Source organism: Nicotiana attenuata, chromosome 2, assembly GCF_001879085.1.
Source record: "Nicotiana attenuata strain UT chromosome 2, NIATTr2, whole genome shotgun sequence".
Taxonomy (NCBI): domain Eukaryota; kingdom Viridiplantae; phylum Streptophyta; class Magnoliopsida; order Solanales; family Solanaceae; genus Nicotiana; species Nicotiana attenuata.
In genome coordinates, this window is record NC_031990.1 from 94,594,477 (window position 1) to 94,608,006 (window position 13,530).

Here is a 13,530-nt window from a genome sequence, read left to right on the forward strand (position 1 = left end):
GTTTACAAGTCCGGAGTCGAATCCCACAGAGAACTAAGGTTTAGCTACAGCTGTTCACTATCACCAAGAAGACAAGCTTGAACAATTCCTAACTTATAGATATTAAGATTCTTATGTTTAACTAATTAACTAACAAATTAAAATAGTAAATTAACAACTAAAGATACTGAGGGTTAGAGAAAAGATTAAGGAGGTCTAGAGTTATGATTTCTCCTATTGTCGGAATCCTTCCCGCTATGTCTTCTATAATTTCGCCTAAGTATTCTCTACCGATCATGAGCACTCTTATTACCGTAAATCTCTCTCGAGTAATTACGACAATTTACTAGACGCGCTCTCCCGAGCTACGCTAGCTGGCTTTTAATACAGCTCACTTCAGATCGCACCCAAGGCTTCGTTATCCCTAATCCCGCCTTTAAACCCTCGGTTATTGATCCCTCATATACTTTGGGAGTGGTGTTATTTAACAACTACCTAAATATGCACTCTCTCCCGAGTTATGCATACTAAATAGGCACAACTAATTGAGAGCTCTTCAATCAACCAGAATATAAACGTAGTTGAACAAATAGAGAAAAGCTATGGCTCAATTATATAAAAACATAACAAGAATTTATCCTACAAAAGGTTCTATCAAAACTCTAGATAACAAATTAGCTAGTCATAATAGTATGTAAAATTACAATACTAAAAGTCATAACCAACAATGAAAAATAGGAAGAGGAAGGAAAAAACTCGTAGAAGAATTCTCCGCCTTGCTCCCAATGTGTTCTTGCCTCCAAGGGTGTTGTCTAACCCTAAAGTAGTGTCTCTCCGCCTCCTTAGGTCTAATTTGTGTCCAAAATATGTTCTTTTCTTGTTCTTGGCCGGCCTCCTTTGTTTAATATAGGGTTTAGGACTTAAAATCCCATGTTTTGCACTTTAGTCCCTGAAATTTTCGCTTCCTGCCGCGGTCGCGGTCGAACCGCGGCCAAACATGCCCTCTGATTCTTCAGTTGTCCGCGAGTACACTTTGCCGCGGTTCTGCCGCGGTCGCGGCAAAACCGCGGTTTTTCACCCTGTTCCGTTTGGAATTTGGAAAAACGTAAAACATGAAAGTTGTAGCTCTTTGAGTTAGCTTTTCAACCATATATTGTGGATCCCAAATGGAGTTCTGAGAAAAAAGTTATGTCTATTTTACTAGACAGTGCGCAATATGCCTCCTCAAGCCTTCGTTCGTACTTAATTATCAAATTTGACCCCCGAACACGATCCCGGCTTAATTTCTTGAGCTTTTACTCAGACTTCAAAGCTTCAAATCACTTAAATTCATTCCATAACATCTATATAGCTCGGAATCACACCTACAAGGCATAAAACACACAATTAGTGCAAAACACTAGCGATTAAAGCGCAAACTCAATTAAAGTGCAGTAAATTCGAGTGTAATAAGCGACTAAAATATGCAATTATAGCCTATCATCAATAACGACACTCTAAATTATTGTATCTGGATATTGATTCGGATTTGCCCCTAACAAACAAGCCAACTTCCGCTTGAGTTCCACTAGCTTCCCTAGTAATATCACTATCTATATGTTCTTTTGATTTTAAGATATATTTAATATCCTTATAAGAGATATTATCCTTTGCATAAAGCATAGTATCTCTTATATGCTTAAAATATGGGGGTAGACAACAAAGCAATAACACAACTTGATCCTCATCTTTAATTTCAACATCTATATTACTCAAATCCATAAGAATGGAATCAAATGTGTCAAGATGAGATAGAATAGAGGTACCTTCACCCATACGAGTTGTATAAAGCTTATGCTTCAAGTAAAGTCTATTTTCCAACTGTCCTTTTCATATATAAGGTTTTCAATTTTTCCCACATGCCTTTGGCTGTGGTATCTACAGAAACTTCATGCAAACCCTCATTTAAGAGATTTAAGATGATACCTAATTTTGGCTTTTTATCTATGACGGCAAACTCCTCGTCCGTCATTTTATCCGGCTTCTTCTCCTTTCTTTGCAATGCCAAGTCTAAGCCATCCTGAATTAGGATAGCTTTCATCTTTAATTGCCATATTCAGAAGTTTGCACTTCGGTCAAATTTCTCAACATAGGTATTTGTTAGAGTCATTTTGGCTATTGAAACTAACTCGGTTAGATGTTGCTCTGATACCACTATAGTGGATTAATTGCCTTTCCTTTTATAGGCAAAAAAGCCTTGGCCTCCAAGGTGTAAAAGAAAAGTTACAACTTGTGCAAATGATATCCACCACAGAATGCAATATTTTTGGGTCCCAAAGAATATTGCCAACAAGGTCTACTTTGCAAATATGCTTATGCTTATATGAGATGGCCAAAATATTGGTCATATTACAACATTTGTTGAATGAGATTATAAGTCAATTTTTTGAATGCGATTTAATGAGTTATAGTCGTATTCTGCGCTTGCGATTTATAATTTTCATTTAGAGGAGCTGCATTTATTGATTCGATTTAGAAGTCGTTTATTGATTGCTATTTATAAGTTGCACTTACAGATTTCGAATTATAAGTCGTTTTACTGATTGCGAATTATAAATCATTAAATAAAATGACAATTATTGATTGTGACTTATAGGTCATATTTTGGTTACATTTTTGAAATTTTGTGGTGCTTCAGTTGATGACTAAGAGAATACTAAGACTTCCTCGTTATTTTGATGTCTCCGCCGGCCAACTCTTCTTATTTTGACGATGAAAATTATTTTTTACCCAGTTAGGTGAATTCACAAACGGAAGGACCGTTAGTTCTCGAGTGTGTTTGCTTGCTTCTGTTAGGTACAGGGGAGGACCCACATGTATCAAATAGGGTTCAAATAACCCGCTTCCTCGAAAAAAATAATGCATGTACACATAATTATCATCTAAAACAAAAACAAAACGATTATTAAAATAATATATAATGAATCCGTTTGACACATCACGCCTTTGAGTCTTCAATGCGACACTCACTCTTTAGTTTTTGACAATTATTGTTACGTTTATATGGCTGCACTACTCTTGTTAAGTTCATTATAGAATCATAACACTTAGCTTTAGCCAATTAGCAAGTTTTTTAAATCTACTAGCACGTTTGACCGAAAAATTATAAAAGAGGAAAGAACCCACTCTAAATATAATGGACAATGTTGACTAAAAACTCCATTATTTAATACCACAAATCAAATAATAAATTAGTTATATGACGATTATTTTTTTTTCTTCTGCGATCACCAAAACAATAATGTGTTGGGGATTTATGTTGAGATTAATAATTTTTATATACAAACCAAACGACTTCTAAAAAAAGAGTTTAAAATTGTATCCAATCAAATACCGTTACATAAATTAGTATGGAGGGAATAAACAACAATAACAAACAACAAACCTAATATAATCCTACAAGTGAAGTCTAGGGAGGGTAGTGCGTACGCAGATCTAACCAAAAGCGGATGTACATGGGCACTTATGGGTGCTTAAGCACCATTAACTTTGACCATATTTAGTAAATTTACATAGGTAATTGTACAAATATTTAGATAAATATTAAATGAGCACCCACAAGTAAATTTATTTTTCCTCTTCTTTTGAAGTCTTTATCGGCGAGCACCCATAACTTTATAATACCAGATCCGTCACTGGATCTAACCCCTACATTGAAGGTAGAAAGGCTATTTACAGTAAATCCTCGGCACGAAGAAAGGTGAAAATAGAGCAGAGCAACAAGCAATAACGAGAACAAAATTAAAAAACGAAGCGAAAGAAACAACGTATAGTATTAAAAATATACAATATTAGAATACAAGACTGCCACTAATTACACCAGTTATACGTAATTGATAATATTTTTCATACGGCCAATACAAAGATATTTCTGAGTACAATATCTCTGCCTGTCATTCTCATGACATGGATGCATCCCATTGGCCAATAAATGATAAGAAACGTGTGCTCATTAATCCATTACTCATCTCATCCGCCCCTAATATATAGTTAAATCTCACCTCATAGCCTAAAAAGATCATTTCCCAATACACCAAAAAATCTTTTGCAACAATGGCCTCAATAGCTGGTGTTAGTATCACAACCCCAAGAATTTTATCCAAAACATCTGATTCCCCTAAGGTTCAAGTCTTGAAATTTCAACCCCTAAACAAACCATGGAAAAACTCATCATTAGTCCAATTTGGACATGGAAAATTGTACCTTAAGGCTATAAGTGCAACACCAGATAACAAGCTATCTGATTTAGTGGCAGAGAGTGTTAAAGAAGCAGAAGAAGCTTGTGCTGAGAACCCGGTTAGCGGAGAGTGCGCGGCGGCGTGGGATGTGGTAGAAGAGACGAGCGCAGCAGCGAGCCATGCTAGGGACAAGAAGAAAGAGTCTTCTGACCCTTTGGAGAATTACTGCAAGGATAATCCTGAGACTGATGAGTGCCGTACTTATGACAATTGAGTAAAATTACTAAGTCATGTTATATTTGTTATTATTCTCAAACATAATACCTATATGGTAATTTGATACTCTTGTGTGTTATCCTGATGAATATTCTTGAATGCTAAAGTTTCCTGTTTAATTAGCTCATACTACACTTTTCTTGGATTTGCTGTCATTAACAGGGGCGGATCCAACGTAATAACCACAGGTTCCGCGAATCCAGTAGCTTTTGTTTAGATTTTGTATTTGTATTGAAAAATCAATTAAATATATAAGAATATTTAGCTTGGAACCCACTTCATTAATCCACTTATTATTCTATATTAACTTGAGATTCCTTAGGAATCCATAAACTTAAAATTTTGAATCCGCCTCTGGTCATTAAGGATGTGATCTATCACGTGGGAGCATATAATATATTCCAAACGTACTGGAATCAGCTTCGAACTTTGTGATTAATATGTCGCTAAATAGCTCATAATTAAATAAGATTAGTACGGATTTTCTGTTTAGCTATAGAACTTTTTTGTCGCTATTCCTATTTTTTTTTAGTAGTAGTAAATTGTCTCCGATACATTTTAGTGATTGTCCTCTTCTTGCAAATGAGTTAACTTTTCCACCTCTCAGACTAAAGTCTTAGATGGTATGGACATGTGAAAAGGAGAGGCACTGATGCCTTAGCAAGGAGGTGTGAGAGGTTGGTCGTAATGGGTTTGAGGAGTGGTAGATGTAGGCTAAAGAAGCATTGCGGAGAGGTGATTAGGCAGAATATGACGCTGCTTCAGCTTATCGAGGACATGATTCTCGATAGGAATGTGTGAAGGTCGAGAATTATGATAGAAGGTTAGTAGGTAATCATGCGTTTTCCTTGTCCAAATCAGTAGTATTAGGATTAGTCTTACTTTCTTATTTTTCGTGAGTTTCTATTACTGCATGCTGTTTTTTCCGTTTTGGTTTGTCTTGTTAGTTTGATGATGTCATGGTTGCATCTTTTTGTATCTTTTCTTGTGTCGATAGTCTATCGGAAACACTCTCTCTACCTTCTCAAGGTAGAGGTAAGGTCTGCGCACAAACTATCTTCTCCAGACCTCTCGCTCGTGAGAGTACACTGGATTTTTTTTATTGTTGTTGTAGTAGACTATAAATGAATTTAAAATTTTATTTTCTAAGCATAAAAGTGTGGAGCAATAGACCTTCGGAGGCAGGCAACGTGAGTACATGACATTGTAAATGTAAGATAGAAAGAAAAGAGTATCCTTTTTTCTCTCCTTTTGAAGGGGGAAAAGGGAAAAGAGAAAAATGGTTTGTGTTTGGACATGAATATAATTTTAGGTTGTTTTTGAAATTTTATGATTGATCTGAGTGAAAATTTTGAAAAATAACCTTTTGCAGTTTTCCAAATTTTCAGAAACATTTCAAAATTTATCTTCATTTTATGACCGAAAACTAATTTCAAAAGAGTTTTAAAAAAATTCGATAAAAAGTGAAAAAATCCTTATGTCCAAACGAACTCAAAGAATAATGAACTCCTGTCGATAATGAATCAGGCTCCTACAAACTGATCGATGAATTACTTTAGATTAAAGTAACAGCTTGTGCCTTGTAAAGTTTTTTCTTTTTATAAAGAAGATCCACTTATCATTAATGTTAATATTTAAATATTGGTCACACCAAATCTAAATTTATGGCTAATCTTGAGGAGTTATTTGGCCCCACATTCAATAGTATGATTTTACAAAATATCAAAGATTCAGTGATTGATTATGGCCAAAATTTCATACTTCAGTTCGTAACTTATGAAATAGTACATCAAATTTCCTGAAAATCAAAGAAATCCCATGATCACCTGAAAATCATCTCTTGTGATGAAGAGAAATATACCCTTATTAGTCGTTCCCAAAAATAATAACCGACAAATATATATATATATATATATATATTGGCTAGTAAAAATCAGCCGGTCAAGCTCTCGCTATGTGCGGGGTCCAGGAAAAAGAGTCTATTGTACGCAGTCTTACCCCGCATTTCTACAAGAGGCTATTTCCACGGCTCGAACCCGTGACCTCCTGATCACATGGCAGCAACTTTACCAATTACGTCAAGGCTCCCCTTCCAATTGGCTAGTGAATGCAATTAATTTTGGCCAACCGGCCAACTTTGTATTTTCCCAACAAGGAACACTCTTTGCATTAGAGCATTGACATCCCAAAGACCAACACATCAATGATCAAACACATGAAACAAGCAAAACTTAGGACAAACAGATCCTACAATATCACAAAATAACAAAGCAATTCCATAGTAACAAAACCATATACTTAATACCAATAATAGCCTAAGGCGACCGGACTAGTAAGAAACAAAAGCTACATTGTTGATGAGCAAAAGAAAATACCAAGGACATTTAATATGAATTTCTCTATTTCATCGTAAATCTTCAGACTAGAATCTCAAAACAGCAACATATCAGAAGAAGCATCGATAGGTTGAATAGGGCAAGGCAGCTGCCATGGCTCAAGCAAAGTGTCGGGAATTTCAGAGAGGTCCACAGGGAATCCAGTAGCGTCAGCCCAAAATTGAGTGAGCGAGTTCAATGAATTCAAACGTTCAGTCAATTCAGCAATCTGAGCCCTCAACACATTGTTTTCTGCATCCATCGCACGATAATTTCTCTCGACAGAATCAATCCTCTCGCGGCAGATACTGTTCTGTTTATGTAGCTGTGTTGTTTCGCTCATCAACTCCCCCAATCGCTGTTGCTTCCTCATCCGTGACCTACGAGCAGACTCACGGTTGGATTCCATTCTCTTCCTTTTCCTTTCGTCAAATTTTGCATACTGCTGGTCTGCATCAGAAGCAGAACTCACCGCTTGCTGAGTGGAAGCCATGTCGACTTGGTTGACAATCAATATGTGAAACAATGGGAAACTTTGTATTCTCTCTTTTTGTTAGATCAGAAAATGTTGGTAGTGTAGCTAAGAAAATCCTAAAATTAAATTGGACAGGGACAATGATGACGATGGCTAGTTCATGAAATTACGTAGAACCAGTAAAGAAAGACTACTGAGAAAGAGTGCAGAATACGAATACGACGCATCTGGATAGCGTATGTCATTAATAATTTTGGAACTAGGAACAAAACATGGAAATTGTTTAAGAACCCCGAATCAATTTTCCAGAATCAGTCAAGTCTCTGATTAGATCCAAATCCAAAGAGGGGGTGAAGGTTTTAACAAAAAAGATCTGCAATCATACACAATAATCAATATCATTAAAACTGCCAAAAAATAGATCAAAGGGCAAACCGAAGTCAATCATAACAAGAACCCAAATCAATAAACTAAGTTTCACCTGAATTAATTGAGGTCGGCTTCATGAATCATCAGCTCTATTAAACTATCTTAGACCATCTTTACGTTGATGAACAACAACAACAAACCCAATATAATCCCACAAGTGGGGTCTGGGGAGGGGATTTGTGTACGCAGACTTCACCCCTACAGTGAATGTAGAGAGGTTGTTTCTGGTAGACCCTCGGCACGAGATTGTCTTTATGTTGATGATTGACCTAAAAAATTACTTTGGATATAAGACATTCCCATACAAAGGAAAGGTAAAACTGTAAAAGTACTATAGTTCACATCTTTTCTTAATTAATGTTTAAAAAGTTCTAATCTTTCAATCCTAACAAGAACCCAAATCAATAAACTAATTCCCACCCAAATTAATTGAGCTTCATACTTACAATAATCAGCTCTATAAAACTATTTTAGACACCTTTATTTTGATAATTACTTTGGATATGAGTAATTCTGCTAAAGTTCAAATCTTTTCTAATTTTGGGTTAAAAAGTTTAGATCTTTCAACCAATATATATACTAATAAGTATTCATTATTGGGTTCGACATAAAATCCATCTGCTTTTTGCCTCTAATTTTTTTTAGATTAATTATCCATCTTCTCTTTATCTGTACAAGAATTATATATATAAAAAAAAAAAAGCAGTCCAGTGCAATAAGCTCCCGTTATGTGCGGGTCATTTCTGCACGACTGTACAAGAATTATAAGGATAGAAAAAGAAACTGAAATCAAAGAAAGACCCAGATATAAAAAAAGGGTTGAAGAGTTAATCTTAACAGAAATCGGAATTAAAATAAACAAATAGAAGAACTAAAAGCCGACAATAAAAATAATAAACAACAAAAAACATAAAATGAAAATACAGAAAATAAAGAAACCAAAAAGGAAAAAAAAAAAAAAGGAAAAGGAGAATGAGGCATACCTTTGCAAATGAGAAGAACAAAAGGGTCGAAAGAATGTAATGAAGGGTGAGAAGAGGGGTTTATATAGGGGAAGTGGAACAAGGCTTTTGAGAAAATTAAGGAATTTTTTTTTATTATTTTAAGGAAAGTTTTATCATAGGTGTAATGTGGTTGGCTGCAGCCTCATGACAGCTAAACTGAGTTTAAAGCCTGAGGTAAGCTTCCTTTGCCTTTCCTTTTTTTTTTTTTATCCACATTACAGCTCAATTATACTTGAATTTGCGCGGCTAGAGTTCCATTCGAGGGAAGCGCTCGCCTATCCTTATTTGTTGCAAAATTCAAAATATTTCCAAATTTTTTATTACCTAATCCACGTTTTTATTGTGCATGTAACAATTTTTTTTTTTTTTTACCATTTTCATATGTAGCGTGTTTGAACTAATCTATCAAATTTAAGATTTATAATTAAAGATGAAAGGATCATATTTATTCTCTCGCAATCCTTGGTGATACTTGCAATATCTTTATTATGTAAGTCTTGAAGATCTTACCCGATATTATTATAGAAAATAAATAATCTAATTTCTTTGTTAATCCTTTGATGATATGGTTTTAATAAGAAAAAGTTTCAAATACCTTCTTTTTGAATTTTGATTTGTAACAATAACTTCTCTTGTGATTTGTAATATTATAGTTTTTCCTTATTTTTATATTTTTGTAATAATTATTTTTTCTTATTTATCGATTATCATTAGTGTAAACCATTGCAATCTGTCTAATTTGTCCATCATTATCCGCGTGTAATGAAAGTTTTTTTTTTTTTTTGTGAGCAATGAATAATAACTGATTAACCTATGTAATTTATTGGCTTTTTCATGTCTTGTTTAGTAATAAAAATTCAAAATAAGACTTTTTGTTGATTGACCTTTTGGTTAAAAAAAATATTTCGTAAATTGGGTGGTTCAATAAATTTGGGGGCCTAAAGCGCAAACTCTTATGAGAGGCCTTATTTGAAGTTAACATTTTATTAGTTTTTTGAGATGTAAAGTTATTCAGAAAATATTATAATTACTTTTTTCTAATAAAAATATAGCTAACCCATTTAATCAATCTTGAGACATGTTGATCTTAAGTAATATTTTAATTTTAATTTTAAAAAAATTCTTACTGTTGAAACAATTGTTAGAGGAACTGTTAACATTATTTTATGAGAAATCTACATGGGCATTTGGAAATGTAACATAATTGTTTACAAGATAACATGTACACCTAATGTTGTATGGTGGTCCGGGCCCGGGCCTAAATGGGCTAAACGGGCCGGGCTAAACGGGCCGGGCTTAGCGGTCCCGGGCTTCACGGTCCCGGACTTCGTGGGCTCAACGGGTGGAACCAGCTCATGACGGGCCTAAGCCCATATGGTCCTGGGCTAAATGGGCCGGGCTCGTGTGCTTAGCGGGCCTAACGGGCTTTTCTATTTCCGGGCTTTTTTTTTTAATTTTTTTTGTTTAAGGCAATTTCTTGTAAACCATATATGTATGTATATATATAAATTGCTCTTATACATGGCTATATAAATATATGTAGTATATATAATATAGAAATCTAATTATTAAAGTGCTTGACGAAAAAGTAAAATAACAAAACAATAGTAAAACTAAATTGGCATGCATAATAAATTAATAACAAAGTACAACATGAAGCATAAATACGTCTAATAATTTTAAAATAACACAAATTGTTGAAAAATCTTAAAGACGAATTTGCGGATAAATACCCTCAACACAATACTTTATATGCCTCCTTAAAATGCCTGTGGTACACCCTGAACGAAAATTTAAGACTCTTCCACAGTTTTTGCACTTTAATATTTGGCCTTCTTCATTTTCTTCAAGCACTTCATTGTATTGCGAAACAAATAAGCGCACTCTTTCCGAAAGAGGCATGATTTAACTTGAAAATTGAGATTGAGACTTGAAGTCTTGAAAATTGGAGATTGAGAGATTGAGAGAAATTTAGATTGAGAATGAGTATTGAGTATTGAAATGAAGAAGAGGGAGGGGGGTATTTATAGTGTTAGAGAAGGTTAGTTTTGTAAATTAAAAAAAATGGCTATTTGTGCAATATGACCGTTGGTGGTCATTGGGGGTGGGGCCCTCATTTTGAAAAATCTTGTTTTGTGGTATATATAGTACTACTTCTTCAAGTATATATAATATATATAGTATACTAGTATAGTATACTATATATAGTATGTTATGTATATATATTCCCTTATATATTTTTTTGTAGTATATATTGTATGTTATATATATATATTCCCTTATATATTTTCTTTTAGTATATATTGTATGTTATGTATATATATTATAGCTTATAAATAATTGCAAGTTAAAGACAAAAAAATATTGCAAAGAGATATTCAAGGGCATGTCTTATAATTTTTATTACCAAAAATGGCATATCTTTCTTAGTCTTCTTCCCCCCAATGGAATGAGCACAACAAGTACTAATACCACCATTAAAAGGAAAAAAAACTAAAGAAGACGTGCCAAAGTACAAGTTACACCATAATCTACATTGTATCTCTAACAAATCTCATAAATCCTTCAAGGTTCGGAGGAGGTTCCGTTGGTGGTGGTGGAAAAGAAGCTTGTTCATCACCACTTCCGGGCGAAGCAGCATCCTCCGCAAGTTCCGCTATCATTTCTTCATAAGCTTCATCTATCTCCGGTTGTGACTCCGCAAGTCCAAAGTTTCTTCTTTCCGAGCGGATCCAATCTCTGAACAGTACTGATTTTTCCAAGCTCTACCTCATAGACGCTCTATGATCACCTATTTGAAGTCTTGCTTGACTGAAAGCGCTCTCTGATGCAACAGTTGAAGCTTGAATAGCTAAAATATCCTGAGTCATCCTTGCAAGAACCGGAAAATGTTTTTCCCTTGCCTTCCACCATTCCAAAAGATCAAAAGTGCCGTCTGGATTCTCCTTTTCAAGTCCCTGCGACAAATAAACTTGAAGCTCATCTAGATGTGAAGTTTCATCATAATTATCACCTTGAGAACCCATGAACTCCGTCCAAGATTTAAGTGCTTTTAAGCCCACAGCTCAGTTAGACGATTCTGAACTAGACGAAGTAGGGGTTGGAACATTGGCCTAGCATGATCTAAGGCAAGTTGATAAGCATTATAAATTGTTTGAGTATTAATTTTAATTGAGGCTTTTGCATCTGCAAGTGTAGCAAATTCCTCATTGAAAGATCTAAAGCCTTATAAATATTTGAGTACCAAAAGTGAGGACCTCCTAATTTCATTGTAGGATTTAACATTGCAGCAACACCATAAATAGGGGGGATAGGGAAAAAATATTTTTTAAACTTTTCTTTCATTGCATTTATAGCAAGTTTATAAATTTCCCACCCTCCAAAAATTCAACAAACAAATCACATAGTGCTGCAATATAAACTAAACAGCTTGAAATAGTAGGATAATATTGCCCAGAAAATGCATTTGTAGCAATTCGAAAATGTTCTAAAAAATCTATAAGAATTTTAACATTCGTCCAATCTTGATTTGTAAGGATTTCATCATCATCCTCACCACCAACACGAGCATTAAACGTTGCATTAATTGGGTTTCTATATTCATATGCAACTACTAAACTTTCGTACATATAATTCCATCTAGTCGGACAAGGTTTAGGAACCTTTCTTTCTCTAAGGCCATATTCATCACATTTTTTAAAATACTCTCTAAGTCTACTTCTACGGTTTGAATAAAAAAGCCAATTAAGAGCCATTCTAACCTTTTCAATTTCTAAATTTAAAATTCGCATACCATCACCGACAATTAAATGATAAATATGACAAATACATCTTGCATGGAATATATTACTAAATGCAGGATTTAGTGTTGTTGTAAGTATGCCTATAGCACTAGTGTTACTAGAAGCATTATCCATAGAAATTGCCATTATTTTATCTCTAATGCAGAAATATCTACAAATATCTGCAACAGTGTTAGCAATAAACTTACCTGTCTGACGTGAATTAATTATTCTATATGCAATAATGCGTTTTTGCATTATCCACTCCTCATCTGTCCAATGACTTGTAACAGTTAGATAATCACAGTCATTATTACTTCTACCAATATCAGTAGTAATAGAAATCCGATTAGTTATATGAGTAAATAAATACCGCAAATATTGTTCATATTCATGTTTATATTTATAAATATCGTTCTTAACTGTTGCGCGAGGCAACCTTTATAAGTAGGATTAAAAACTTTTCTAATATAATGCACAAAATTAGGATTAGAAGGAAAAGTATAGGGTAAGCACATAACGGTAACCATCTTTGCTAATTCTTCACGATCTTTATTTGGATCGTAATATAAAATACCTCCGGTCACAGTGTTAATTCCTGGTTGAACTAGATTTGAACCTGTGCTAGGGTTAACCGCAGTATCTACACTTGTCCCCTCTAGCTGCGCTTTCATTTGCAAATATCTAACTTTATCTCTAGGGTGTGTTTGTATGTGCCTAGCCAAGAATAATAGGAGCAGCAGGACGGGTAACAAGTCTGGGTCGGGGAGCCGGGGGAAAGGTAATAGGTTGGCGACTACTTTCACCAATTTTAGCTTTTCCCTTACCACCAAACACTTTTTTCAAAGAAAATGCCATATTAATTACAATTATGCAAACTAAAACACACAAAAATATATTCTTAAAACTTAAGAGTTAGAACGAGTTTACCGAATTGCCGAACAACTTCTTGAAAATTGAAAATCATTGAAGACTTGAATACTTCAATTCACC

The 13,530-nt window shown here is 34.5% G+C and overlaps 2 protein-coding genes across 2 annotated transcripts; one reads left to right on the plus strand and one right to left on the minus strand.

The window, feature by feature from the left end:
* On the plus strand, positions 4,015 to 4,599 carry LOC109215448 (calvin cycle protein CP12-1, chloroplastic-like). Its single transcript, XM_019379521.1, has one exon. The coding sequence runs from the start codon at positions 4,072 to 4,074 to the stop codon at positions 4,468 to 4,470; it is 399 nt and encodes a 132-aa protein (XP_019235066.1). The 5' UTR covers positions 4,015 to 4,071; the 3' UTR covers positions 4,471 to 4,599.
* LOC109215455 (bZIP transcription factor 53-like) lies at positions 6,677 to 8,825 on the minus strand. Its single transcript, XM_019379529.1, has 3 exons — positions 8,735 to 8,825; positions 7,804 to 8,020; positions 6,677 to 7,695 (listed from the first exon to the last, which is right to left on the minus strand). Exon 3 carries the CDS (start codon positions 7,338 to 7,340, stop codon positions 6,903 to 6,905), a length of 438 nt encoding a protein of 145 aa, XP_019235074.1. The 5' UTR covers positions 7,341 to 7,695; positions 7,804 to 8,020; positions 8,735 to 8,825; the 3' UTR covers positions 6,677 to 6,902.

Bases quoted from the DNA above. Each gene is read 5' to 3' on its own strand.
- LOC109215448 (XM_019379521.1), top strand. From the start codon at position 4,072: ATGGCCTCAATAGCTGGTGTTAGTATCACAACCCCAAGAATTTTATCC.
- LOC109215455 (XM_019379529.1), bottom strand. From the start codon at position 7,340: ATGGCTTCCACTCAGCAAGCGGTGAGTTCTGCTTCTGATGCAGACCAG.